Here is a 25122-nt window from a genome sequence, read left to right as displayed (position 1 = left end):
ATGTGTTCTTTTCCTTCTGTTGGAAATAATCGTACATAATGAAGAAAACATCGCTACACAAAAGAAAAAAAATCAGTGAATGTATTCCACTTGAAATATATATGTTTTCAAAGGTGGATGGGCATCAGCAGTTAGCAAGCCATGCTACTCCAGACTGATGATGAGCAATGACTCTGAAACTAGTCTCTGGATGCTAGCTTTGCTGGGTGTGGTGCTTGTCTCCACTTTGAAAACATAAGGACACAAGGAAATTTGTCAAGTCCAACAGGAAACAGTGATTCCTAGGGTTAAATAACACTAGCTTTCTTCCCTTTCATGGGAGTGTCACATTAAGTTGACAATAAACCGTCACTTTGTGTTGCTACTGCATAAATCTCTGAGATTTCGAAATGTATTATTTCTATATCTACACATAGTTTTAATTTGTGACTGCCGTAGAATTGGTGGGTGTCACCATAGTGTCCCCACCGCCGCCCCTTCTGAGTAGTTCTTTTATGCCAGTGATTTCCTTGAACAGTTTTGAGGAAAGTTGAATAAAAAGTCACTTATTTGTTCTCTTGTAAGGTTACTTGGCTGAATTAGGTGAGGTGTGGGTGGGGATAGTTTTGACTCAGAAGACTGACCAGTACACCAGAAATACCCCCCTTGCAACAGTGGATTGTGTGTTATGGATTCACAATGTCTAAAGCACTGGTTCTCAACCATTTTTTTTTTATTCCCATTTTATTCTGGTGGAACCTCATAGCCATTCTGTCTTCAAAAGTAGTTTTCTAGATATTTTTCAAAATACCTATTTTGTTTTTCCCTCATTTCACTTGTGTCAGCTTAAAATGAAAGAAACCTAGCTATGTCCTACAATAAAATGCATCATCAACGTACATCTTCCATGCATGCATGGGTAGGATGGGTGTCAGGAGCTGGCCAGGTAGAAAAACTACCCAATGCATGCATGGGTTGGATGGGTGACAGGAGCCGGCCAGATAGAAAAACTACCCAAGGCTACTGTGTCTGTTTTGGCGGGGATTTTATGGTTGGATGCCTTTCCTAATCACTCCGCAGTACCCCATAAAATATTACTGTGGGCCTAGGTTTCTGTTTTGGCTGTGTGGACCCCTGAAAATTTTATATGGATCCTGGTTGAAAACAACTGGTCTATAGGAAAGTGGTCGTCAACAAAAGATCAGAGATTCTCTTTTTTTTTTTATTCTTTTACTTGTTCCAGTCATGCTGGAGTATTGCCTTCATTCGAACAAATTGACCCCAGGACTTATTCTTTGTAAGCCTAGTACTTAGTCTATTTTGCCAAATGTAAACACCAACATCAGGTGTCATATGATAGCAGGAACATGCACACACACACACACATGTCGTTAAGGGTGTGAATATTACCAGTTGGTCGATAACTGATGAAGAATTATGGACCTTCTGTTTATCTCCCGTTAATTTTTACATTCAGTATATGTTATGTTTATGTATTTTTCATTTATTTATATATATATATATATATATATACACACACGTGTCACCGTAACAGTGGAGGAAACCTATGGAAGAGGTAGACCCAGGAAGCGATGAGGTGGTGGAGCACGACCATCGAATGTTGGGCCTCACAGAGGCAAGGTTAAGCGACCAAGATCTTTGGGGATATGCTGTGCTTGATGATATGACCCAGCAGGCCAAATGAGATCATAGCCATGGTCAGTGTTGCATAACTGGCCAATTTAAAAGCACCCTTGAATCGTTGGCTGATTGGCTGTGCTTGAGTGCCGATATTCTGTGGAATTATAGTCTTGGCTAATGATGCCAATGTTGCCTGACTGCAGGTAAAATGCACGATTTGAGCATGGCCAGTGCCACCTGACCATCCCTGTGCCGGTGACACATAAAAAGCACTCACTACACCCTGAGTGGTTGGCATTAGGAATGGCATCCAGCTGTAGAAAACTTGCCAAATCAGATTGGAGACGGGTGCCGTCTCCCGGCTTACCAGTCTTCAGTCAAACTGTCCAACCCATCCCAGCATGGAAATCAGGCGTTAAATGACGATGAGATATATATATAATATATATATATATAATATATATATATATTATTATTATTATTATTATTATTATTAATTATTATTATTATTATTATTATTATTACTATTTTCAGCTTCGCCTTGTATTGCATATTATTTCTCCATACAGGGGTTTTTTCAATGGCGGCCCATTTTCGCGGGGTTCCACTATTTCCCTTCTCTCTCTCCCTCTTTTACGTTGTCTGCCATCCCCCCTCTTCCTTTGCTAAGAGCATTTTTAAGCCAGCCCGTCATATTCCCGTGCACCCGCCCTTGCCCACCCCCACCACCAATACCGGATATCTCTATATTTTTGCTCATCTATACGGATGTCGCTTCTCCCACCACCATTATAGGTGTCTACTCTTCGAACCCCCCTCTTCAATACGCTATTTGACCATGCATTACCCCTCTCTGATATCCTACGTTCTACTTGCCTAGAACCGTCATCATTTCTCTGAACCACCCCTCCCCACTGGTGCTCCCCTATATTCTCCCCCCCACATAAAAAGCACCATCCGAACGTGGCCGATGCCAGCCCTCTGGACCTGTGCAGGTGGCACGTAAAAAAACACCCACTACACTCGCGGAGTGGTTGGCGTTAGGAAGGGCATCCAGCTGTAAACACTGCCGACTAGAATGGAGCCTGGGGCAGTCCGAGCTCCCCAGACCCGGTCGAAAACGTCCAACCCGTGTAGCGCGGAAAACGGACGTTAAATGATGATGATGATGATGATGATATCCATTGAATCTGCCAGAAAACGAATGAACAGAGAAGTTATTGTTTGGATTCTTGCTTTTGTCTGTGTCCCCTCATCAGTTATTAGCTTTGTCTTCTGTCTTGTTGTTTCGGGCATTAGGTTGCGGCCATACTGGGGCACTGCCTTGAACTTTTCGTTGAATGAATTGACCCCAGTACTTTTTTTTTTCAAAGCCTGGAACATATATCAGCTTCTTTTGCTGAACTGCTAAGTTATGACATAAACACAACCAACACAGGTTGTCAACAATGATGGTGGACACACACAGCAGGCTTCTTTCAGTTTCTGTCTACCAAATCCACTCACAAAGCTTTGGATGGCCCGAGGCTATAGTAGAAGCACTTGCCCAAGGTGTCATGCAGTGGGACAGACTCCGGAACCATGTGGTTGGGGAGCATATTTCTTACCACTTATCCATGCCTGCATCTAAGAAGCATTTAACTATAGATTTCCATATATTTTTGCATTTGGGTTTCATTTTGAATCCTGCTTTTGAGAATACAACTTTGAACAACATACGAGATGAATGATAAATGTTTCTGTTGCTATGACAATATTGAAAATATGAAAGGAATTTATGTCTTGTAAGTACTTGGTGACCCTGTCAGTTCAGTGTAAAAACCTTGCCGAAACTGACCTCGCCTGTGTTTGTGCCATGTGAAAAGCACCAAGTCCACTCTGTTGAGTGGTTGGTGTTAAGAAGGGCATCCAGCTGTATAAAATCCTGCCAAAACAGACACAGTAGCCTCCCATGCCGGCTCCTGTTGAACCATCTCTCCCATGCCAGCATGGGAGGCAGGCATTAAATGATGATAAAGCCTTGGTTTATTACCACCGATGTTATTCATGGTATGATGTTGCCCTAAATACATTTCTGTTGTCATTTGTTGTTTTCCTCCCTTAAAATTTCCCTCTGTTATCATCATTGCATTCCCTTCTGCAGCCCATACTACAAAGTAGTTCCCTGGCAACTAACCCTACAACATTGGTCTCTACAAGATCCCTCTTCAGGCAACCATGCATATGTGTAGTATTCTTAGCAGAGGTCTGAATATGCAACGAAACTGCTCTGCTCAGTGCATGTCTCTTTCTCTCACACATAGCCACACACAGAGGAGGAATAGTTTCCAGTCATGTATTGTTCTGTTTCATTGCAGGCCAGCACCCTACTGAAACAGTTGTACAACACCAGGGAGCAATATTACCAAAGAATGGTCAATGACTTAGTGGAATGTTTTGCAACATATCCGAATTGGGTGAAACGTCAAGTGTAAGTAACAAAAGCCTTATCAATTTGCATTGTTTTACAGATTTCCAATATTCTTCAGGTGACCACCTGGCAGAATCATTGTCATGCTGGACAAGTGGCATTTTATCTGTGCATTCTGCTCTCCTTTTCTGAGTTCAAATTCTGTTGAGGTCACCTTTGCCATTCATTGTTTTGGGGTCGATGAAAGGTAATACCGGTTGAACACTGGGGCTTATAAAATCAACTTAAACCCTTTCCTTGAAATTACTGGCCTTGTTCCAAAATTTGAAACCATTATTGTCGTTGTTATGTAACAAGGTATGGCTGTGTGTTTAAGAAGTTTGTTTCCCATTCATGGCTGTGCAACACCTTGAGCAAGTATCTTCTACTGTCACCCCATTACTATTGAAAACCTTGCAAGTCTGGAATGGAAGCCGAGAAGAATCCCATTCTGTGTGCAAATGAATGCAGGTTTGTATTTGTAGCGTTGTCTTGACATGATTTGATTCTTGTAAATGAGTTTTAGCCAGATGAGTGATGTTCGTTCCTTGTCTTCAATGACAGATATGTTTGGCCACGGGGAAATATTACCTTGCTTAGAAACAGGTGATGCTGGCAGCCATGAAGGGTATCCAGGTGTAGAAAATTTTCCTCAGACTCCACCTGATCTATTCTGACATGGAAAAGTGAACATCAGATTTAGGGTTAGTTTTCAGGTGTAGGTGCGGCTGTGTGGTAAGAAGTTTACTTTCCAACCATGTGATTCTGGGTTCAGTCCCACTGGGTGGCACCTCAGGCTGACCAAAGCATTGTGAGTGGATTTGTAGAGGGAAACTGAAAGAAGCTTGGTGTATGTATGTACATGTGTCTGAGTCTGTCACACACATGTTTGACAATTGGTGCTAGTGTGTTTGTGTCCCCTAACATACCAATTCAGCAAAAGAGAGCATGGTGGATTTGTTTGACTAAAATTCATCAAGATATTGTCCCAACATGGCCGCAGTAAGTGAAAGAGAAAAGACAAAATTCCAAGATCCTACTAAATGAAGGAATGGTTCAGAATAGTTGAATTCCATCTGGCTAATCTACCAAAATGTTTGCTGTGTTGTTAGTATGAATGCCTTCATTTTAAAGACTGGATTTCCAGGTTTTTCTGTGATATGTTTAGTAAGTTATTACAAAAGCCAAATTCCTGTTTTAATTTCTAGATATGCTCACCTTTGCTGGTCCATTTTAGAAGATAATAGCATTCCTCCAGAGCGTTTTGCTGTAGATTTTCTTCCAAGTCTTCTCGACTTAGCAACAGATATCATACCTAATGTCAGAATCACTTCAAGTAAAACTCTGTCTCAATGTGTTCTTTCTGTAGGTAAGTTGTTTAACGATTCATCTTCATTAATTAATGCTGTTGTTGCACTGTTATGCCGTCTTGTAATGTGTTAACACTTTTCTTCCCATATTTCTGTTGCCTTTCGTTCGATTAATTTTGAAAATAATGAATTTAGCCCTTTTGTTTCCAACCCGGCCAAAACTGGCTATGTGAACCTTTTGATATTTAAATCTCGTTCATGATCATGGCTCGGCTTTGCGAACGAAGATCAGGAAGGCTGTCCACGTTGCATGCATGCATGCTCATGACTGAAAAGTTCGATGTGGGAAAGGCAGGTCCGTGAGCAGTGTCCACAGATGAAGGTAGCATCTGGTGTGGTGTCAGAGGCGGCTCGCGCTTTCCTCCTGCGTCTCTTTGTTTCTCAGACTTGCTGACTTCGTTGAAGATCGTGTGGCACCAGACATCACAGTCTCCAGCCAGGTCTGACCAGCATTGGTGGTTAACATGACATGCTGTTAAAGACTTCTTGAAGCAGTCTTTGTAGCACTTCCTCGGAGCTCCTCTCACACGGTGGCCGGTCGAGATTTCACCAAACAGGGCGATCTTAGGAAGGTGATGGTTTTCCATTCTGGAGACATGCCCTGCCCATCGGATCGACAAAGATATTGAAAACAGACTCTCTAAGGCAAATAGGTCCTTTGGCAGATTGTACAAACGTCTTAGCGCAATAATAACCTGAAGAACAAAACAAAGATCAGTGTCTACAGGGCCATGGTTCTCACCACTCTTCTCTACGGCTTAGAGACCTGGATCACTTACCGCAGTCACATCCATCTCCTCGAGTGATGTCTACACACCATCCTCAACATACACGGGTGTGATTTCGTCACAAACCTTGAAGTCTTGGGGCAGGCCGAGAAATCTCGTTAGTACATTCATGAAAATACATGATTTCACTTTGCGAATAGTCAAGTTACAGTAGCCGACATTCTTTGGTGTGATATCTGAGCTGTGCAAATTTTGGGAGATTTTTTTCGTGCTTTTTTCTCTGGCAATTGTCTCCCCCCTGCTTTTAAAATGGAATACAGTTTAGTGCTATCGAGTAACAATTCTGAATTTGAGAGTTTTTCTACGGAAGATATAGAGAAATTAAGCAAATGTAAGCTTGTAATCACTGTGGAAATAGTTACGCAGGAAGTAAACAAATCGAGAAAAATGATTGCTGTTTACCTGTAATAGTCACTTTGAGACAAAAGTTGTGCAATAGAATTAAGAACCTTTTCTTTGTGTTCCAAAAATCACATTAATATATTGAAAAGTTAGTTTTTTAATGAAACCAGTCTAAATTCGTGATTATTTTGAAATGTATTCGAAACTCATAAGGTGTGTGTTCTACTTAAAAATATAGTAACAAAAGGCTTAAGTAAAATATCTTTGCCCTCATTAGACTGTTGTTTAGAATATAATTTCACATGGAAGTTTGTAGGTCAAGTAAAGAACCCGCGTTAGAAGCACTGCGCAGTGACTTGCACAAATATAAACTTACATTGTTTACTTTTGATGGATATTTGTCCTCATCTTGTTTGTTGTTAACACAACGTTTCGACTGATATACCCTTCACCTTTCATCAGGTGTCTTGGGGAAATTTCAAACCTGCGTTCGCATTCCTAAGGTATTTATTATTATTATTATTATTATTATTCAGGTCACTGCCTGGAATCAAACTCAGAATCTTGGGGTTAGTAGCCCGTGCTCTTAGCCAGTAGACCATGTGCCTGTGGGCAATTGTGGAGTGAATTTTAGGGCTTATAAATCTGATATTTTCCTATCCTTCCTGAATACCGGTTCCTATATGCTATTCATATCTGCACTCAGTCTGCTTAGGAGGTTGTTGTGTCCTAGCATATGTATTGCTTCTTTTAGGCACATGATGAAGGCTGGAGGGTATATCAGCCGAAACGTTGTGTTAACAACAAACAAGATGACCAAATATTTGTCTAATGTAAATAATACCCCATCTCTTAAATATAGAATTGAAATATAAACTTATCAATTCATATACATTCGACATAGCTGAACCTGTAAGAAAAGCATTGACTGCGTTTTGTGAGGGAGGCAAATTCTTGCTGCTAACAAATAGCTTCAAATTTGTATTGTAGAAATAAGGGCATTTTCAGGTTGTGAAATGAAGTATTTCGTGCCGGAATTGTATGAATAAATCGGATTTTGTAGTTGTGATACCCGTGCTGGTGGGGCCTCACAGAGGAAATGACGAAGACTGAGGCCTCTGGGATATGCTGTGACTGAAGACCCGACAAATGAAGTGAGTTCATGGCTCACAAGACATCTTGCTGTGCTAACCTTGGATCGTAGAGTGACTCGCTGTTCTTGAGGAGACCTATTGAGTCAACATCAAAATATAAATCAAATGGAAATCGTTAAGATACCCGTGCCGGTGACACGTAAAAGGCACTGTTTGAATGTGGAAGATGTCAGTGCCGTCTGACAGGCATCCATGTCGGTGGCACATAAAAGCACCAACCGATCGTGGCCGTTTGCCAGCCTCATCTGGCCCCTGTGCCAGTGGCACATAAAAAGCACTCACGGAGTGGTTGGCGTTAAGGGCATCCAGCTGTAGAAACTTTGCCAGATCAGACTGGAACCTGGTGCAGCCTTCTGGCCTCCCAGATCCCGGTCGAACTGTCCAGCCCATGTTAGCATGGAAAACAGACATTAAATGATGATGATGATGATGATTTCCAGAGCTCTACAGCTCAACCAGAATTAAATTTTGAAATCCATGAAGAAACTCTTGTCCTTTTCTTGGATGCAGCTGAAAATAATCTCCTGTCAACACCTAAGTGCAAGCTTGGCTGTGTGGTTAAATCTGCCAGCTGACGACATGGCTTCAGGTTCAATTTCATTGTATGGCACCTTGGACTACCTTGGGCTCTGCCTTTGACTAAAGCCTTCTTGGAATTTGTTAGTGGAACTGAAAGAAGCCTATTACACACACACACACACACTCTCTTGTGTAGCCTGGTGCAGCCTACTGGCTTGCCAATCCCCAGTCAATCTGTCCAACCCATGACAGCATGGAAAGTGGACGTTAAAGAATGATGATGTCCCTGTCTTGTGTGCTGTTGATATCTTCTAAGGCAGAAAACTAATCCACAACAATCCTCTTATCTCCAGACATTGAAACATGCTATTTCTTGAATGACATGTCAAATTTCGGGAGTTCTTCATTCTTGTGATTATTTCGCCATCTTGAGTGGTGCTGGTCTTTGTTGCCATTTGTTAATAATGGTAAATCCTCTACAGGCAGAAATGATTTCAGTAAACCAAGCATTTATGTTATATGGTATTTGATATACCTGTAGCAATTGTGATTTGGTGACGGGAAGGACATCTGACCAGAGAACACCTGCCTTACCAAATGTCATCTGACTTACTGCAATCATGGAAAAGTGAAAAGGCACGATTCCCTGCAGCAAAATAAATGTTGGTCAGAGGCCAGAAACCCCCCTCCCCCCACTACTCTTGGGTGCGGGCATGGTTGTGTGGTCAAAAAGTTTGCTTCTCACCCGTGTGTCTTCAGGGTCAGTTAGATGTGTGTATATTTGTATGTGCTTGAAAGTGTTTGTGTCTCCCTCACCTTTCATGTCTCATCATCTTTGAATTGGCATTTTCCTCAGAGATTGGACATTTCTGAGGCTTTAAAATAGTACGGGTGTTGATTCACTTGACTAAAATATCTCCAAGGCTGTGTCCCAGTGTGGCTGCTGTCCAATGATTGAAACAAGTAAAAGACGAAACATAAAAGATGAGTGGCAGTGCCTGTATATGGCCTGCTTACCTGAAAAGTGTGTGTGTGAACAGTCATCATCATTTAGTTGTCCATGCTGGCATAGGTTGGACAGTTTGACCAAGGCTGGAAGGCTGCACCAGTGTGATTTAGCATGGTTTCTATGGCTGGATGCCATAGAACACAATGCCAACCACTCCAAGAGTGAAATTGGTGCTTTTATGTGCCACCAGCACAGTGTCTATATACAAACTCTATAAACTTGAAATGTGTCTGCGTATAACTGAGACTTCTGTGTGAAAGAAAAAATTGAGTCAACAACATTGTAAATGTAGCTTCTATGTTGCTGAGGTTTTGTGAAGTTCTTGTTTTGTCCATTATTTCACTCCTTGAGTCAAACAGTTTCATCATCATCATCGTCGTTTAACATCCGCTTTGCATGCTAGCATGGGTTGGATGGTTTGACTGAGGGCTGGTGAACCAGATGGCTGCACCAGGTTCCAATCTTGTTCTGGCAGAGTTCCTACAGCTGCATACCCTTCCTAACGCCAACCACCGCTGAGTGTAGTGGGTGCTTTTATGTGCCACCAGCAGGGGAGGGGGCAGCCAGGTGATACTGGCAACAACCTCGCTCAAATTTTTTACACACGCCAACGGCACAGGTGCTGGTAACGATCACGTTTTAATGGTGCCTTTTACATGCCACTGGCACAGAAGCCAGTTGGGCGCTCGGGTGGTGCTTTTAGCACCCTACTAGGATGGGGCTCTCACCTGAGTTATCTCTCCCTACCTTTGAACACATGAAAAAAATTTTCAAGAGCTGAGAAACCGCTAAGTCTCCTGTGCCGCCTGTGTGTAACAGGCTTCTTTCAGTTGCCCTGTACCAAAACTCTAGTTTTTCAGAGTGCTGCAACTCTAACTCGTATTGCTGGCTCACCCCCAACTGAAATTCTGTTTTTACTCTCGGTTCCCCTCCAATTAAGTGTTGAACCACCACCCTATCAAATTCTCATTGTAGTGAGGAAAAAAGATTTTAATTAGCTCCTACTGCTTGTGTTTCTTAGGAGTAGACATTCGTTATTATATCTCTAATTAGGCATTTTCTCGTTCATACCGATATGACCAGCCATTCACTGTTCTTATCATCCATGCTGGCATGGTTGGCAAAGATGCATTAAGCTTCAAATGTCTGCTCTGGCATGGACTCTTCAGCTGTCTGAGGTTGCCAAGATCATATTTTGTGACCTGGTAGGGCCCACATTGTGTAAGGTATTCTCTGATTTTGGAAATTTAGCTATAAGAAAAATTTTGTTATACTTACCAAATCCCCATTCACGCAACCAGGCAGTGCCTGGTAGGCACACACTAAGTTCTTGCAGTCAAGTGAAATACTCACACCCATTGTTAAACCAAATCACCAGGCAGTAGCCACCTAATTGGTGGTTTAAGTGAAGAGCACTATGGTCTTCAGTTAAACTGTGATTATTTGTGAAACGCACCATGGTGATGGCAGCAACCCCCACGTATAGGGCAACACACTTCTGGCCAATGCCTAAAGAAAAGCACAGCAATAGTTTATTGGATTAATTTCTTTTCTTTTTAACATGAAAGTGTCTTCAACAATGAAAAAAAACTGACTTGCAGGGCCAAGAAAAACGAAGCCCCACAACTGAATAGGGTCGTAGTTGTGGGTGGGGTGACTTTATGCCAATTATTGAGGGGCTCAAAATACGATGGAGAGATAGACATGAGTGTCTTGCTGTAGAGGTAATACATGGCTGTCTTGCATTATATTGGGTTGGGTGGAAACAAGCTAAAATCACAGTGACACTGTATTGGGACATACTTTCCAAGATATCAGAGAGGATATGAACTGAGCATTGAGTGGGGTAGGCTTCTCCATAAACCCCCTTTGCGTTCTAACTCAACTGCATCCAGTCAGTTGTTTCTAGGTTCTATAAATCTTGCTACATTCTATACTTAATCGCTGCAATATTTGCATCTCTTTTTGTAAAGGGGACTAGGGTCTTATAGTCCTCCTTCACTGTTGGATAAACCCCATGTGTTTCACCAAAAGTTTCTTGTAAATAATCTCTCCAAGAAGCTGCTTAATGTTGTTGTTGGCTGTTTCTATAGAAACTAATGCATTTGATTTACTGAATATTTTTCAGATTATTTGGTTTCACGTAAAAACCCACATTATGAACGACTAGTTGAAACCATGCTTAAACTTCAGGTTGATAAAGACAAGGATGTGCGTTATTTCTCAGCTTTGGCACCTAACAAATTCCAAGAAGATAGTCATGAAGAAAATACTTGCCAGGATACGGTAAGATTCTTTATTTACCTATTCATTATTTTTTCCATTGAAATTGTCTTCATATATGTAAATGATCATCAACATCCTCTTTGCATGCTGGCATGGGCTGGGTGGTTTGACTGATGACTACACTCAAATGTTGTTTTTCACATGCCAGTAAGGTGACGCTGGCAACAATAACGCTTGAATGGTGCTTTTTATGTGCCACTGGCACAGGAACCAATCTGTGGCCCTGACAATGATCACACTCAGATGTGCTCTTAACGTTCCACTGGCACACGTGCCAGTCAGGCGGTACTGTCATCGGCCCCACGTCAACAATTTTGATTTGATTTCACTTGCCTCAATAGGTCTTTGCAAATAAAGTTTATTGTCCAATGAATGAGGGTACTCAACATTGGGCCTTACCAAGGCAATGACTAGTGACCAAGATCTTTGGAGATAAGCTGTGCTTGAGAAGGCCTGACAAGCCAAGTGAGACCATGGCCTATGCCAGTATGTGTAACCAGCCCACTTATGAATACCCCTCATTCATTGGACAATGGACTTTGCTTGTGAAGACCTATTGAGGCAAATGAAATCAAAATTGCTGATGTGGCCGTTGACAGTATCACCTGATTGGCACTCATGCCAGTGAAACGTTAAAAGCACATCCGGGCGTGGTGTGTGTGTGTATATATATATATTTGTGGGTTTAATTACAGTTAGGGGTTGTAACCTAGCTGGAAGTTGTTAGAAAAATTCTTGAAATATCCGGACACCCTAACCACTAAGCCATGTACAGGCAGGAGGATTAATGAAATAGTTAAACCTGTTTGATGCTTTGAGGGGGTAAAATAACTGTAACTGGGTTTTTTCTCTTTTTGCTATAAAAACCCCTTCGACATGGATTTGTTTCCTGTGATGTGTCACTTTATGGTCTCAAAATAATAGCCTTTGGCTCTTACAGAATAGAGACTCAGTTGACTGGATCACACAGAATTTGTTGAAGTGGATTGTCTACCACTGGATGTCCTCTCTGTTTCAAATGTTTCCAATCAAGATAGAATTTTCCCCAGTGGCCAGGCATATTTTCACTTATGATTGGAAGTGAACTTTTATGGTAGTGGGGTTTAAACTCCTCCCCAACACCCATATATAAAGGGTGAAGACGAATGAACACCGGCCTATGCCACCAAAGGGTGTTGAATTCCTAAGGGAAAAGTAACTAAGCTCTCAAAGCAGATGCAACGGAAGGGGCTGTTTTCTATTTTGCATTCAGCCTCAGACTGGGAGGTGCAGGTGGACCTGAAGGGCAGACTTGTCTTCTCGGAGGAGACAATAACATCACTCACTTTGAGCAGACATGTTCCTGCTTTTGAAGAATCCAAAAAGAAAAAAACAGTTATTGTAGTTACATTGGAAGGACAGGCTTGATATTTCCCACCAGGTAAAGAAAATGAGATATTGACATTTAGTCAGTGGGGCCCTTGTCAAGAGCTGACAAGCTGCCTCATGGCGTTCCATCTAGGTCAGTGATCTGTTTCCTGCTGGAGAGAGGCCTGGAACCCAGACAAGTAAAGAGAGCCATCATGGAAATAGGGACTTGACCTAATTAACCCATTATTTTGGATGTTCTGGGAACAAAATAATGGGTTCGCTAGGTTGAGTTTTGTTTGTGAATTATGGTTGTTTTGAATTTGTTGCAGAAAGAGGTCTGTGTTTGTGGTGATGAGTGGGGCATGGTTTATTAGGAATGTGAACAGGGTGTGAAGGTGGTGGTAGCCTGAAAAAAGTTTAGGAACCATTGGTCTAAGCCAGTAAGGTGTTATTTTAAGGATTCTACATTTACTGTTAGTTTCTGAATTCCCCAAACTGAAAATTCAATTACATAATTTCCACAAGATTTTAAATGGCAGTAATTGTGTTTGCTTTTTCAGGTTCCTGTATGATAAAGCTGACAAACTGTACCAGCAGGGACCAAGAGCAGCATCAACAAAACAAGATGTCTATATCTAGCCCCATCCCTCTCACTCCTTGCCCTGACTGCGACTAGCCCTCCATCTGTGATACTACGAGTCAACCCTATGCAATTGTAATTAACTAACCTGTTCTTTATCCAAGGGTTGATGGAAACATTTCTAGGGAGACTGAAAAATTGCAGTTTTTAATTTATTCATTGTAAATGGCTCCATTTTTTTTTTCTTTTTCTTTTTTTTTTCTGTTTTTAAATCTTAGCTGATGATCCCTCCCTCCATTTCTACAGGACCAATTTCAAAATCAGAGCCTATTGAAATATTTAGTGGCGTTTTATTTTTCATTTGGCTGCATCAGTGAACAGAAACAATCTGACTGAAGAATCGGAAGTGTGTGTTTGTGTGTGTGTGTGTGTGTGCAAACCAGTGTCTATATGTATATAGACACGCACACACACACACACAAACGATGCATTCTTATATGACAGTCATTTGTTTCAATCTCTCATTCTTACCAACTAAATCTCCTTGTTGGGTCCATTTATAGTCCGTTTGGAAAATTATGAATTTTTTGTTATTTTGAACAAATTAAGAGGAGAAATATAATTTAGGGAGATTTATATTATATTAATGACCATATTTTATTTTGTTTTTCCTCCCTGTCGATTTATTTTCCATTTTTATTGAATGAAATTTGTAGATGAATCATTTATTTTTTATGTTTTGTTCCCCCCATTTAATTAAAATATATCAAAAATAAAATTATTATTATTATTATTAATTGCCCAGATTGCACAAACAACCTGCATAATGGTGGGATTACTTGTTTTTAATTTTGTTGGCCCTAAATCACTGGAACATCCTTTCAAAAACTCCATCTCTGTTTGGCTTCAACAGTAGTGGCAGCAGCAGTTGTGAAGATTCCTCACCATTTTGGTGACTTATAATATTCCATGCTCTGGAATTTGTTTGAAATTCTGAGAACAATGTTTTTTGTGGTGCAGTAAAATAATTGTTTCTGCTCCTTGTCTAAAACTTGTCCCCTTGGTTCATCGATTCCTCTGTTTCAACTTCATCTGTTAAATGATCACATCTTTGGTGTTTGCTTTTAAAGGGGCTCTTTAAAATCCAACATCCTTTTAAGCTTGCAGGTCTTTGAATTGGTTTGCACCTGAAATCTAGTAGCCATTATACATGTTTCTTCAATTTAATTCTTCAAACTGGGTTCAAATTATTGTTGTTATATTTGAAGTGGATTTTAAAATAACACAATTTATGAATTTATTATAGCTTAAAAAAAAAAAAGAAAACGGAACAAAAAAAAATGTCCCTTGCAGTTTGATTGGACTCTCAGGAAATAGATTCAGTTTTTGAGAAAATAAGAAAGAGAAAAAAAAAAGGTGCCTAAATAAAAAGCACATTGTTCCTGCGAGTGAGATGTGGTCCCTGACCCCTATCTAAGAAGGCTAAGTCCATTATAAGACAGCAGGGAAAAGTGGTGGAGTAAAAATGTTACACTGACCACCATCACCACTACCACCATCAACACTAACATAATTATTGTGATTTCCAATAGAGAATCCTTAAACAGCTCCTTGGATATTCAGAGAGCAATCACAGCCAGCTTTGGCACTTTATAGTTTTATTCCATTTGTTAAACCACGGCACCATTGTTGTCGATGGAATTTGGTTCATCTTGTTGATTGCTGAAATGACATTCTAACGGCTGTAAATTTGTAGCTTTCTCTCTATCTCTCTCTCCTCTGCCTCTTTACCTTCCTAAGTTGTATTTCAAATGTGTGTATGTGTGGGGGGTGGGTGTTTGATTCAATACTTCTTAACCATTTCTACATCACTGCTGCCACTACTGGTTCTCAACATAAATCCCATCCACTGCTGACCTTTCTTTCTTTTCTGTCCCACACCTCTCCATTTTGCTCTCTCTCTCTACCAGTCTATTATTGCTGGTGCTGTTATTAGCCACATGCAAATACCGGCCATTGGCAGTACTTTCCTCATGTCTAATCAACCAGACTTTGTTTCCCCCCCCCCCAAATCCACCACCAAGCTTGTTGGTTCCAGACAAGAAGTATGTATAAAAGTGAATGGTCCCACCAAGTTTGTTGGTTCCAGACATGTGTATAAAAAGGCCTGTGGTTTTTTCTACTGTCAATTGGAGCCTTTTGTCTTTGAATTGACGATCCAATAAATTGTGATACAAATAAATATTAATACAAAAGGTTTTGCTAGTTTTTTTTTTTTTATATCAAAAATAGTGGCAAGTGCTGACGTCCTTGGCAGTTTGGTGAATCTCTGTCTTGCAATGGTTGTTCAGACAACAGTTATGAAACCTCCCTTCAAGGGTTACAATAATAAATGACAGATTTTTCATTTAAGGTGAGACCGAAACACCTACCTGGCTATTGGTCTGGTGCTCAGTGGAGTTAGGCAGGTGGTAGTGGTGAGTTCATATTGATAAAGGTTTACCATTTGCTTTTTTCTAGTTACTATCTTGATGTGAACTGGTATGTGTTGCTGGTTGATGTCTTTATCAAGAATGTTGAATTTGTGATTGCTGTGCAGATGGATTTTCTTATTAAATCAGAATGTTCTTCCAGATGGAAACTTTCATGGCTGCCACCTGAAAGAAGCATGTTGTCTATATATATGTGTGTGTGTGTGTCTGTGTTTACGTCACTGTAACTTAGCAGTTCGGCAAAAGAGACCGATAGAATAAGTACTAGGCTTACAAAGAATAAGTCCTGGGGTCGATTTGATCGACCAAAGGCGGTGCTCCAGCATGGTCACAGTCACATGACTAAAACAAGTAAGAGTAAATGATTTTTTTTTTTTTTTCGTCAGAACTTTAACAGTCAGAATTTACATACAAATCTCCACTTTGGTACAAGATGTTTGCTGGATACAAACCCTGATTGTATCCTAACCTTACACGCCCCACATCAAACCACTCATTCCACACCTCAAAAATCCATCCACCAATGAATAGGGGCCAACATTATTCAACAGCACGAAAAATGCACTCATTACTAGGCTCCATTACAGAATTGGTACAGCTTCTCTTCAACCTGAAATGAGTCATAACTTCTTGAAAGAAAAATCACCAAAATCTATACGTGGACCTACAAGCAATGCTGCCAGACTCTTTTACTGGCCTTATTCGGAGGCTAAGGCCATGCTTGAGCACCATTCTTTCAGAGTGTTTGAGTTTCTTTTCTGTGCTGTTTCTGGATTCAACTGGTATCTCATAAAAATTTATACAGACTTTGTTTTAAAGTCTGCCATTTGTAAATCTGGCAAATCTCTTGAGGTTGTTTGGCAGAATGTTGTAGTACTGGGTTCTTATTCTTATACTCAGAATGAACTTAAAACAGTGTTGTGAATTCAAGAGAGTTGTTTTCTTGGTATGCAGAAGCTTGAAATGGAATTCGTCGGTCAACAGTTTGCTCTGAAATGATTTGGTGTTTTTGACACCTTTTGCCTAAACCAGTGAAAATAGGTTTTTTTTTTTTTTTTTTTTTTTACAGGTTAAATCTGTCCCAAATATATTTGAATTGATCTATAAGTTTAAATTCACAACATTGCTACATGTGCTTACTACACTCTGTCTTCACTATCAGTTATTTAAAATATACTAAACGTGCACCAAGGAATTCCTTAATTAGATCCGCAAACTAAAATGCAGTACCTTAGTGGACACCTGGCAACCGTAAGTGGTGACCATGCTTTCAGAGCACACTGCTAGGGATATACCCAAAATAAGGTTTGGACATGACATTTTAAAGTCTCCTGTCTAAACTCTAATTTTAACCCTTTCGTTACTATATTTCTGACCAAAATACACCCCTTATGTGTTTCAATTAGTTTCTAACATAATCATAAATTTAGTCTGGTTTCATTAAACAACTATAACTTTTATTTATCAATATATTATGATTTTTGGAAGATAATTTAATGAAAGGTTCTATACTATAATTTTTGTCACAAAGTGACTCTAATTGCAGGTAAATTCAACAAAATATAAAATTAAAATTTTTGTTCAAACATCGCTATAGAAAATGGGTTATTAGCTAATATTCAATTGGGTATACAACAAAATTTTACTATAGAGTTTGTTATTCTGGGTAACTTTCTGATACCCATGATAATATTTATGGCAAAATAGGCCTTAATTTCATTTAAGGTTGTGGGAAACCACAAACTATCCTTTCGCTTTGTTTACATTTAGCGTAACGGTTTGTTTCCGCCGTAATGATTTCAATTCAAATAGGCTTATTCGAAAAAGTAAATAGGAGTAGTCTAAGGCTTTACTCTCCTGGGAAAGACTGTGGCTTGGTCCAGTTTCTTCAGAAAAATCACTGAAAGAAACAGTTTTAAAATTTTCACTCCATTCAGGTGCCAATTCATTTTCTTAATCGCTGTCAGAGCTCTCGGATTCATAATCAAATACCACGTGCTTTTTTTTTTTTTCAGTCATAGAGTTAGATTTATGAAGGTCTTTAGTAGAAAATCCTTCGAATTCTGACTTGCTGCTTGATATAATGGAATTTGTATCCATTTTTTGTCAGAATTACAAATTTTGAAAACACAATAGGAACAAATTTGGGAAAAAAATCTCCCAAAATTCACGGAATTAAAATTACACTTCGATCGTTGTACAAAACTATAGATGAACTGTTTACGAAGTATAATCACGTGTTTTCACGAATGTACTAAAGAGATTTGCTCTGATATTCTCATTTAAATATGAATAGGTAATTACGGGCAGTTTGGTAACGAAAGGGTTAAACATAACCTACCAAAACCTCCCATACTGGGAAATCAGTGCTTTTAGGAAGATGAACAAGATTACACTAGACATTTCGCTGAAGGATATACGCACACCTGGCAGTGCTATCTTAGAAAATACCAGCCAGTTCATAAGACGAGTGCAGTAGAAGGCCATTTATTTTGACTGAGAGAACTTTATAAAATTTTCAAAAATGTGAAAACCAAAAAAAAAGCACAAGTTGCTTGACAACCTTGAAGAAAGCTCCAGGAATTACTACTGTACCAGCCGTCAATACCCAGGTCCCTCACAGACTTAGGCTCTGGGATTGAAATTCTCTGTGGACCGGTGTATCCTGTAAGTTTAATATTCAGGTTTGGATGCTGGTAGCGCAGGGCCTGGAACTTTTCAGCATTAAACTGCATATTATTATCCTCAGCCCATCTGTAGATTGAGTCCAACTCCTGCTACAGGTGTGGAACATTGCTGGGGTTCTGTATTTTCTGCGAGACTTTCGTATTGTCTGCATAGCTGGCCAGAGTGGCTATCCGGGCATATCTGAGAGGGCCACTATAAAAAGCAGTGGTCCCAAGACAGTGCCCTGTGGAACACTGCTCACTATTTGTGTTCATAGAGGTGGCAACATTAACCACTACTGCCTGACTCCTATCTTTCAGGAAGTCATGCAACCACACTCCAAGTTTTCCAGCTATGCCGAGGTCATGTAGTTTGTGGCATATCATACCATGATCCACCTTGTCAAAAGCTTTTGCAAAATCAAGGTAGATTACATCCACATTTGATTTGTTGAGTAACTGCCTCAACACCCAGTCATAATGCTGTAAGAGCTGGGTCAGGCAGCTCCTACCTGGTCGAAAACCATGCTGGGTATCACTCAGCAAGTTATTTTCCTCAAGGAATGCGATTAGTTTCTTTCTGACTATCCGTTCCATGACTTTGCTGATGTGTGAAGTCAGAGAGATAGGCCTATAGTTTTTGGCATCTGCTCTACTTCCCCCTTTATGTATTGGGCATATTATTCCCTCCTTCAGCTTGCTTGGCAGTTTGCCATTCGCAAGAAAGCTCTGGAAGAGAATCTTGAGGGGTTTTGCCAGGGCATACTTACATGCTTTGAGGAGGATGGCTGGGAAACCATCTGGACCAGCAGCTGAGTTTGTGTCCACTTCATCTATAACTAGTAGGACATCTTTTTCGCTAATGTCAATACATTCTATTGTAACCGCCTCGCTGGTTGTAGGTGAGGCGGCAAAGAAGTCCACTGGTTCGTTCACTTGTCTGTTCCAACGGGATGGTAAAGACACTTTTGAACTGGTCATTCAGCATCTCACTGATCATAGTTGGACTGTCTGTGAGGGAGCCATCCTTTGGGAGGAGGGGTCCTATCTTGTAGTGCACTGAGACTGTTTCTTTCGCGTAATGAAAGAAGCTGATGTCGGTGTCACTTTCACATCATGAATGATGTCCATATTGTTCGTGAAGCAGAGATCCAGAATGTTATTTGCCCTAGTTGGCTTGAGTACAACTTGTTCCATGAATAAGGCATTAGTGAGGTTGAGCAGGGACTCCACCTGTACTTGCTTGCAATGATTCATTCCTGAGAGTATGTGACCTTCGTGCCATTTGACGTTGGGGAAGTTGAAATCACCCATAAGAAATATGGTCACGTGGTGTTCCAGATTCATGAGGATTTCTTAATTCTTGTGAGGCAATCTTCAAACTTGCCTATGTGATTTGGGGCATCCGGTGGGCAATATGTATTGCATATGACTATTATGTTGTCTTATGTATACAATTAAGGTGTCACATACCGAATTTGAGTATGTCATCAAGACCTGGGGTGTGAGGTCATCTCGGATGTATACAGCAACTCCACCATGGCTCCTTTCCCTTCTGTCTGTTCGCAGTATGGCATAGTTTGGTATGTGTACTTCTACGTCCTCTATATCAGGGTTGAGGTGAGTTTCCACAAGTGCTATGCATAGGGCTTGATTTCATGCAGTAAGATCTCTCAGGAAAGAAATTTTGTTTCTATTTTGATGCAACAGACCCCCAATATTTAGTAAAAGTATTGGGGTGACGGCTGTGCAGGCGTTAGGGGAGGCCATCCTGTGTCTGTTGACTGTGGTGGTCAGGGTTCCTTCTCTGTGCTTGGTGTAGCCAGGTTAGCTGCCGGATAATTCTTTTTGCCATGCATAAAAAAGACTCTTGCTCAGCTGCTGCGTTGCGCAGAACATCTGAGGAGCGCACTTCGTTTTTGAAAGTTTTCCTGGGAGACATTTCTTGTGTTCCCTCGGTAAAGTTTTTCTCTTTGAGTCCCCTGAAGTTCTGGCGGGGTGTCGGGTGGGCGAACCGGCAGTTTCTGCCGTCCTCACCATGCCAACATTTGCCCCGCAGGTAGAACTTACAGGTTCTTCGGTGCCTTCCAGATTTCTTCTTTCCTGAAGTGTACTGGGTGGCATTGGATCCTCCATGGGGTTTTCTGCTGTTTGTGTGGTGGGTTGGGGTTTCAGCTTTGGTTGTTTTGCCTTTTTCCTCCTTATTTTTGTTTTCAGTCCTTCCTTTTTTCTTCTGTTTTTCTAATTTTTCATTTCTTCGTAGGACCACTGGTACAAGGGGGCTTCCGGTTTCTGCTCCCTTGGCTCCCCTGTCCTTCACTACTTGGTCGTTCACCGGGGTAGGTGATCCATTTTCCTGAGGAACCCCTGGATCACAGAGACATCCGGCTTCCTTCTCTTTTTCGTCCTCTTCATCCTCATCAGCTTTGTCACAATAATTTTCAATTATGTTGTCCAGTGTTTTGATGTGTGGTCTTATAAGCATGTAAGACCGGATAAACTCATTTTTCTTCTGCTCTATCTGGTCAATGGTTCTATGAAAACAATTGTTTTTTAGCGTGGCAGTGATGATGTTGTTCGGCGGATCGCCACTAGCAATCATCCATGCTCTCAGCAGAAGATTTAACTCTTTCTTTTCCCACTTTGGTGCCATCTTCGTTTTGAGATCCAGAGGGGGAGTAGAGGCTAGAGAGATAATGAGGGATAGAGAGAGGTAGAGACGGAGAAACACAGAGGAGGGAAATAGGGAAAGAGAGAGGGAGGTAGGAAGGAAAGAGAGAGGTGCTATGAAAGAAATCGAGAGGGTGATAGGAGGAAAGCAAGGGGGTGTGGTGTGTTAAAAAGATAGCGGAAGGTAGGGGAGGGGGAGAGGAAGGGAATTGAAGGGGAAGAGAAAGAGAGGCAGAGTGAAGGAGAGGAGGGGAAGAGAAAGAGAAACAGGGGAGGAGAGGATAGCAAGAGAAAGAGAGACAGAATGAAGGATGTGAGAGAGAGGGAGAGACGGAGTGAGAAGAATGGGCGGATGAGAAGTATATGAGAGAGAGGGTGAGGTGATGAGAGGAGAGGTAGATGTAAGATGGAAAGGAAAGAGAAATGAGAAAAGAGGAGGATATGAAAGGGAGGAGGGGAGATAAGAAAAAGAGTAAGATATGTAACTGAGATGTAAGCTTAAAACTTTAATAAACAAACAATCGTAACTGAGATGTTAGCCTAAAAAATTTAATAAACAAACAATCGTAACTGAGATGTTAGCTTAAAAAATTAATAAACAAACAATCGTAACTGAGATGTTAACTTAAAAAATTAATAGACAAACAATCGTAACTGAGATGTTAGATTAAAAAATTAATAAACAAACAATCGTAACTGAGATGTTGGCTTAAAAAATTAATAAACAGACAATTGCATGCGATACTTATCTTGAAAGGTACAGTCCAAACCCTCGTGCTTGTACGAAGAAATTTTCTTTCACAACAGAAAGACTTGCCACCATGTGCTTTTCGGTGAAGATTCTAGCATGCGTAACTCAAGTTACTGTATTATATTTGGCTTCAAGCGAAATATATTACGTTTATAATTAATATATTTTCAATTAATGTATTTTAGTAGACTTTATGAGTTAACAAGTTCTACTTTTTGTTACTTTTAGTAGAATATTTCGTCGATTTATGCAAACCTTTCTGTTTTTTCACAGAGCAAAAGCAAACATATCTTTCCTCTACGAAAACTGGAAGTAATATACATATATACATACATATATATATATATATATATATATATACATTTATATATATATATATCATCATTCATCATCATTTCATTTAGCATCCGCTTTCCATGCTAGCATGGGTTGGACGGTTCAACTGGGGTCTGTGAAGCCAGAAGGCTGCATCAGGCCCAGTCTGATCTGGCAGTGTTTCTACGGCTGGATGCTGTTCCTAACGCCAACCACTCCGTGAGTGTAGTGGGTGCTTTTTACGTGCCACCCGCACAGGTGCCAGACGGAGCTGGCAAACGGCCACGAACGGATGGTGCTTTTTACGTGCCACCGGCACGGGGGCCAGGTGAGGCTGGCAACGGCCACGAACAGATGGTGCTATGTGCCACCAGCATGGGGGCCAGGCGAGGCTGGCAACGGCCACTAACGGATGGTGCTTTTTACATGCTACCGGCACGGAGGCCAGTCGGGGTGGCGCTGGCAATGGCCACGATCGGATGGTTCGCTTACTTGTCACCAGCACTGGTATCACAGCTGCAATTTCTGTTGATGTTGATCGACTTCGATTTTGGCTCTGCTTTCTGATATCTGATTTGATTTGGTTTGATTTTGATTTTGATTTTTTGATTTTCACTTGCCTCAACGGGTCTTCACAAGTGGAGTTTTGTGTCCCAAGAAGGGAAGGTATGTATAAGTCGACTGGCTACATACCAGGTAGAGGCCACGGGTTATGGTCTCACTAGTCTTGCCGGGTCTTCTCACGCACAGCATACTTCCATAGGTCTCGGTCTCTAGTCATTTCCTTGGTGAGACCTAAAGTTCGAAGGTCGTGCTTCACCACGTCATCCCAGGTTTTCCTGGGTCTACCTCTTCCACAGGTTCCCTCAACTGCTAGGGTGTGGCACTTTTGCACACAACTATCGTCAGCCATTCTTGTCACATGACCATACCAGCGCAAACGTCTCTCTTGCACACCACAACTGATGCTTTTTAGGTCCAACTTTTCTCTCAAGGTACTTACACTCTGTCGATTATGAACACTGACATTACACATCCATCGGAGCATACTGGCTTCATTTCTTGCGAGCTTACGCATATCCTCAGCAGTTACAGCCCATGTTTCACTACCATGTAGCATGGCTGTACGTACACATGCATCATACAGCCTGCCTTTTACACTGAGCAAGAGGCATTTTGTCACCAGCAGGGGTAAGAGCTCTCTAAACTTTGCCCAGGCTATTCTTACTCTAGCAGTTACACTTTCAGCACACCCACCCCCACTACTGACTTGGTCACCTAGGTAGCGGAAGCTATCAACTACTTCTAGTTTTTCTCGCTGGAACGTGGTAAAAGTTGGTCTCTGCACATTTTCAGTGTTTATTGCTCCTGAGCATCTGCCACAGACAAAAACTATTTTCCTAGTTAGCCTTCCTTTGACATTGCTACACCTCTTATGTGTCCATAGCTTACACTTGGTGCACCTTATAGTGTTTCTACCTACGCCTTTTTTACAGATCGAGCAGGGCCATCTACCTGAAGGCGTTTGTGATTGGTCTACCTTCCTACTTATTAGGACTTTGGTTTTGGCTAGGTTGATTCTAAGGCCCTTCGATTCTAAACCTTGCTTCCACACCTGAAACTTCTCCTCCAGTTCTGATAGTGACTCAGCAATTAGAGCAAGGTCATCAGCATAGAGGAGCTCCCAGGTGCATCCTGTCTTGAATTCCTCCGTTATTGCCTGGAGGACTATGATAAATAGGAGGGGACTGAGGACTGAACCTTGGTGGACCCCAACCTCTACCCGGAATTCTTCACTGTACTCGTTGCCAACCCTCACCTTACTAGCATCGTCTCTGTACATGGCTTGCGCAGCTTTCACTAACCATTCATCTATCCCTAGTTTCCTCATTGACCACCAGATAAGGGATCGGGTGACCCTGTCGAAGGCTTTCTCCATGTCAACAAAAGCCAGGTACAGGGGCTTATCTTTGGCTAGGTATTTCTCCTGCAGCTGCCTTACCAGGAATATAGCATCAGTGGTACTTTTCCCTGGCACGAACCCAAACTGCATCTCATCTAAACTAACTCTCTCTCTAATTAGTTGGGCTATGACCCTCTCCGTAACCTTCATCACCTGATCCAACAGCTTGATACCTCTGTAATTATTTGTATCTAGGGCGTCACCTTAACCTTTGTAGCAGTTGACTATTATGCTGCTACACCAGTCATTGGGTATGACTCCTTCGTGTATCACCTGATTAACTATACGGGTGACTAGGCTATAGCCAACACTACCAGATATTTTGAGCATCTCTGCATTGATTCCTGATGGGTCTGGGGCTTTCTCTGTCTTCATGCTTCTAATTGCCTTAACTACCAAGGAACTGTCAACTCGGATAGCTGGTCCCTCTGTTGGGTCAACATTCGGCAGACTCTCTTTATCCCATTCATTTTCTTTATTCAGCAACCTTTCATAGTGGCGTCTCCAAACCTCTCTCTTTGCATCCTCATTTAGCGCAAGTGAACCATCTTCCATGCGAACACACTTCTTTCCTACCACATCACAATTCTCTCTCACACACTGTCTTGCATCGTGAAACACCTCCAGTCTTTGGTCCTCACAGTGCAGATATACATATATACATGTATATATATATATACATGTATATATATATATATATATATATAATATATATATATATATATATATATATATATTATATATATATATATACATGTATATATATATATACATGTATATATATATATATATATATAG

General features: G+C 41.0%; 1 protein-coding gene and 1 long non-coding RNA gene across 6 annotated transcripts in view; one reads left to right on the top strand and one right to left on the bottom strand.

The window, feature by feature from the left end:
* Nucleotides 1-15723, top strand: part of LOC115208818 (serine/threonine-protein phosphatase 4 regulatory subunit 1) — a 64969-nt gene extending 49246 nt beyond the window's left edge. For all 5 annotated transcript variants that reach the window (XM_029777108.2, XM_036503836.1, XM_029777107.2 and 2 more), the window contains 4 exons: nt 3978-4090; nt 5278-5438; nt 11380-11537; nt 13448-15723. In XM_029777108.2, coding sequence (XP_029632968.1) covers nt 3978-4090; nt 5278-5438; nt 11380-11537; nt 13448-13459 — 444 coding nt within the window. In that variant the 3' untranslated portion in view covers nt 13460-15723. The remainder of the gene's footprint in view (nt 1-3977; nt 4091-5277; nt 5439-11379; nt 11538-13447) is intronic.
* Nucleotides 15724-16351: 628 nt separating this feature from the next.
* On the bottom strand, nt 16352-18657 carry LOC118766351. Its single transcript, XR_005002287.1, has 2 exons — nt 18301-18657; nt 16352-17299 (listed from the first exon to the last, which is right to left on the bottom strand). It is a non-coding gene; the product is annotated as an uncharacterized LOC118766351 (long non-coding RNA).
* Nucleotides 18658-25122: the final 6465 nt, after the last annotated feature.

Source organism: Octopus sinensis, linkage group LG1 (assembly GCF_006345805.1).
Source record: "Octopus sinensis linkage group LG1, ASM634580v1, whole genome shotgun sequence".
Taxonomy (NCBI): domain Eukaryota; kingdom Metazoa; phylum Mollusca; class Cephalopoda; order Octopoda; family Octopodidae; genus Octopus; species Octopus sinensis.
Note: the sequence above shows the minus strand (reverse complement) of the source record. Positions and strands in the feature narration are given on the sequence as shown.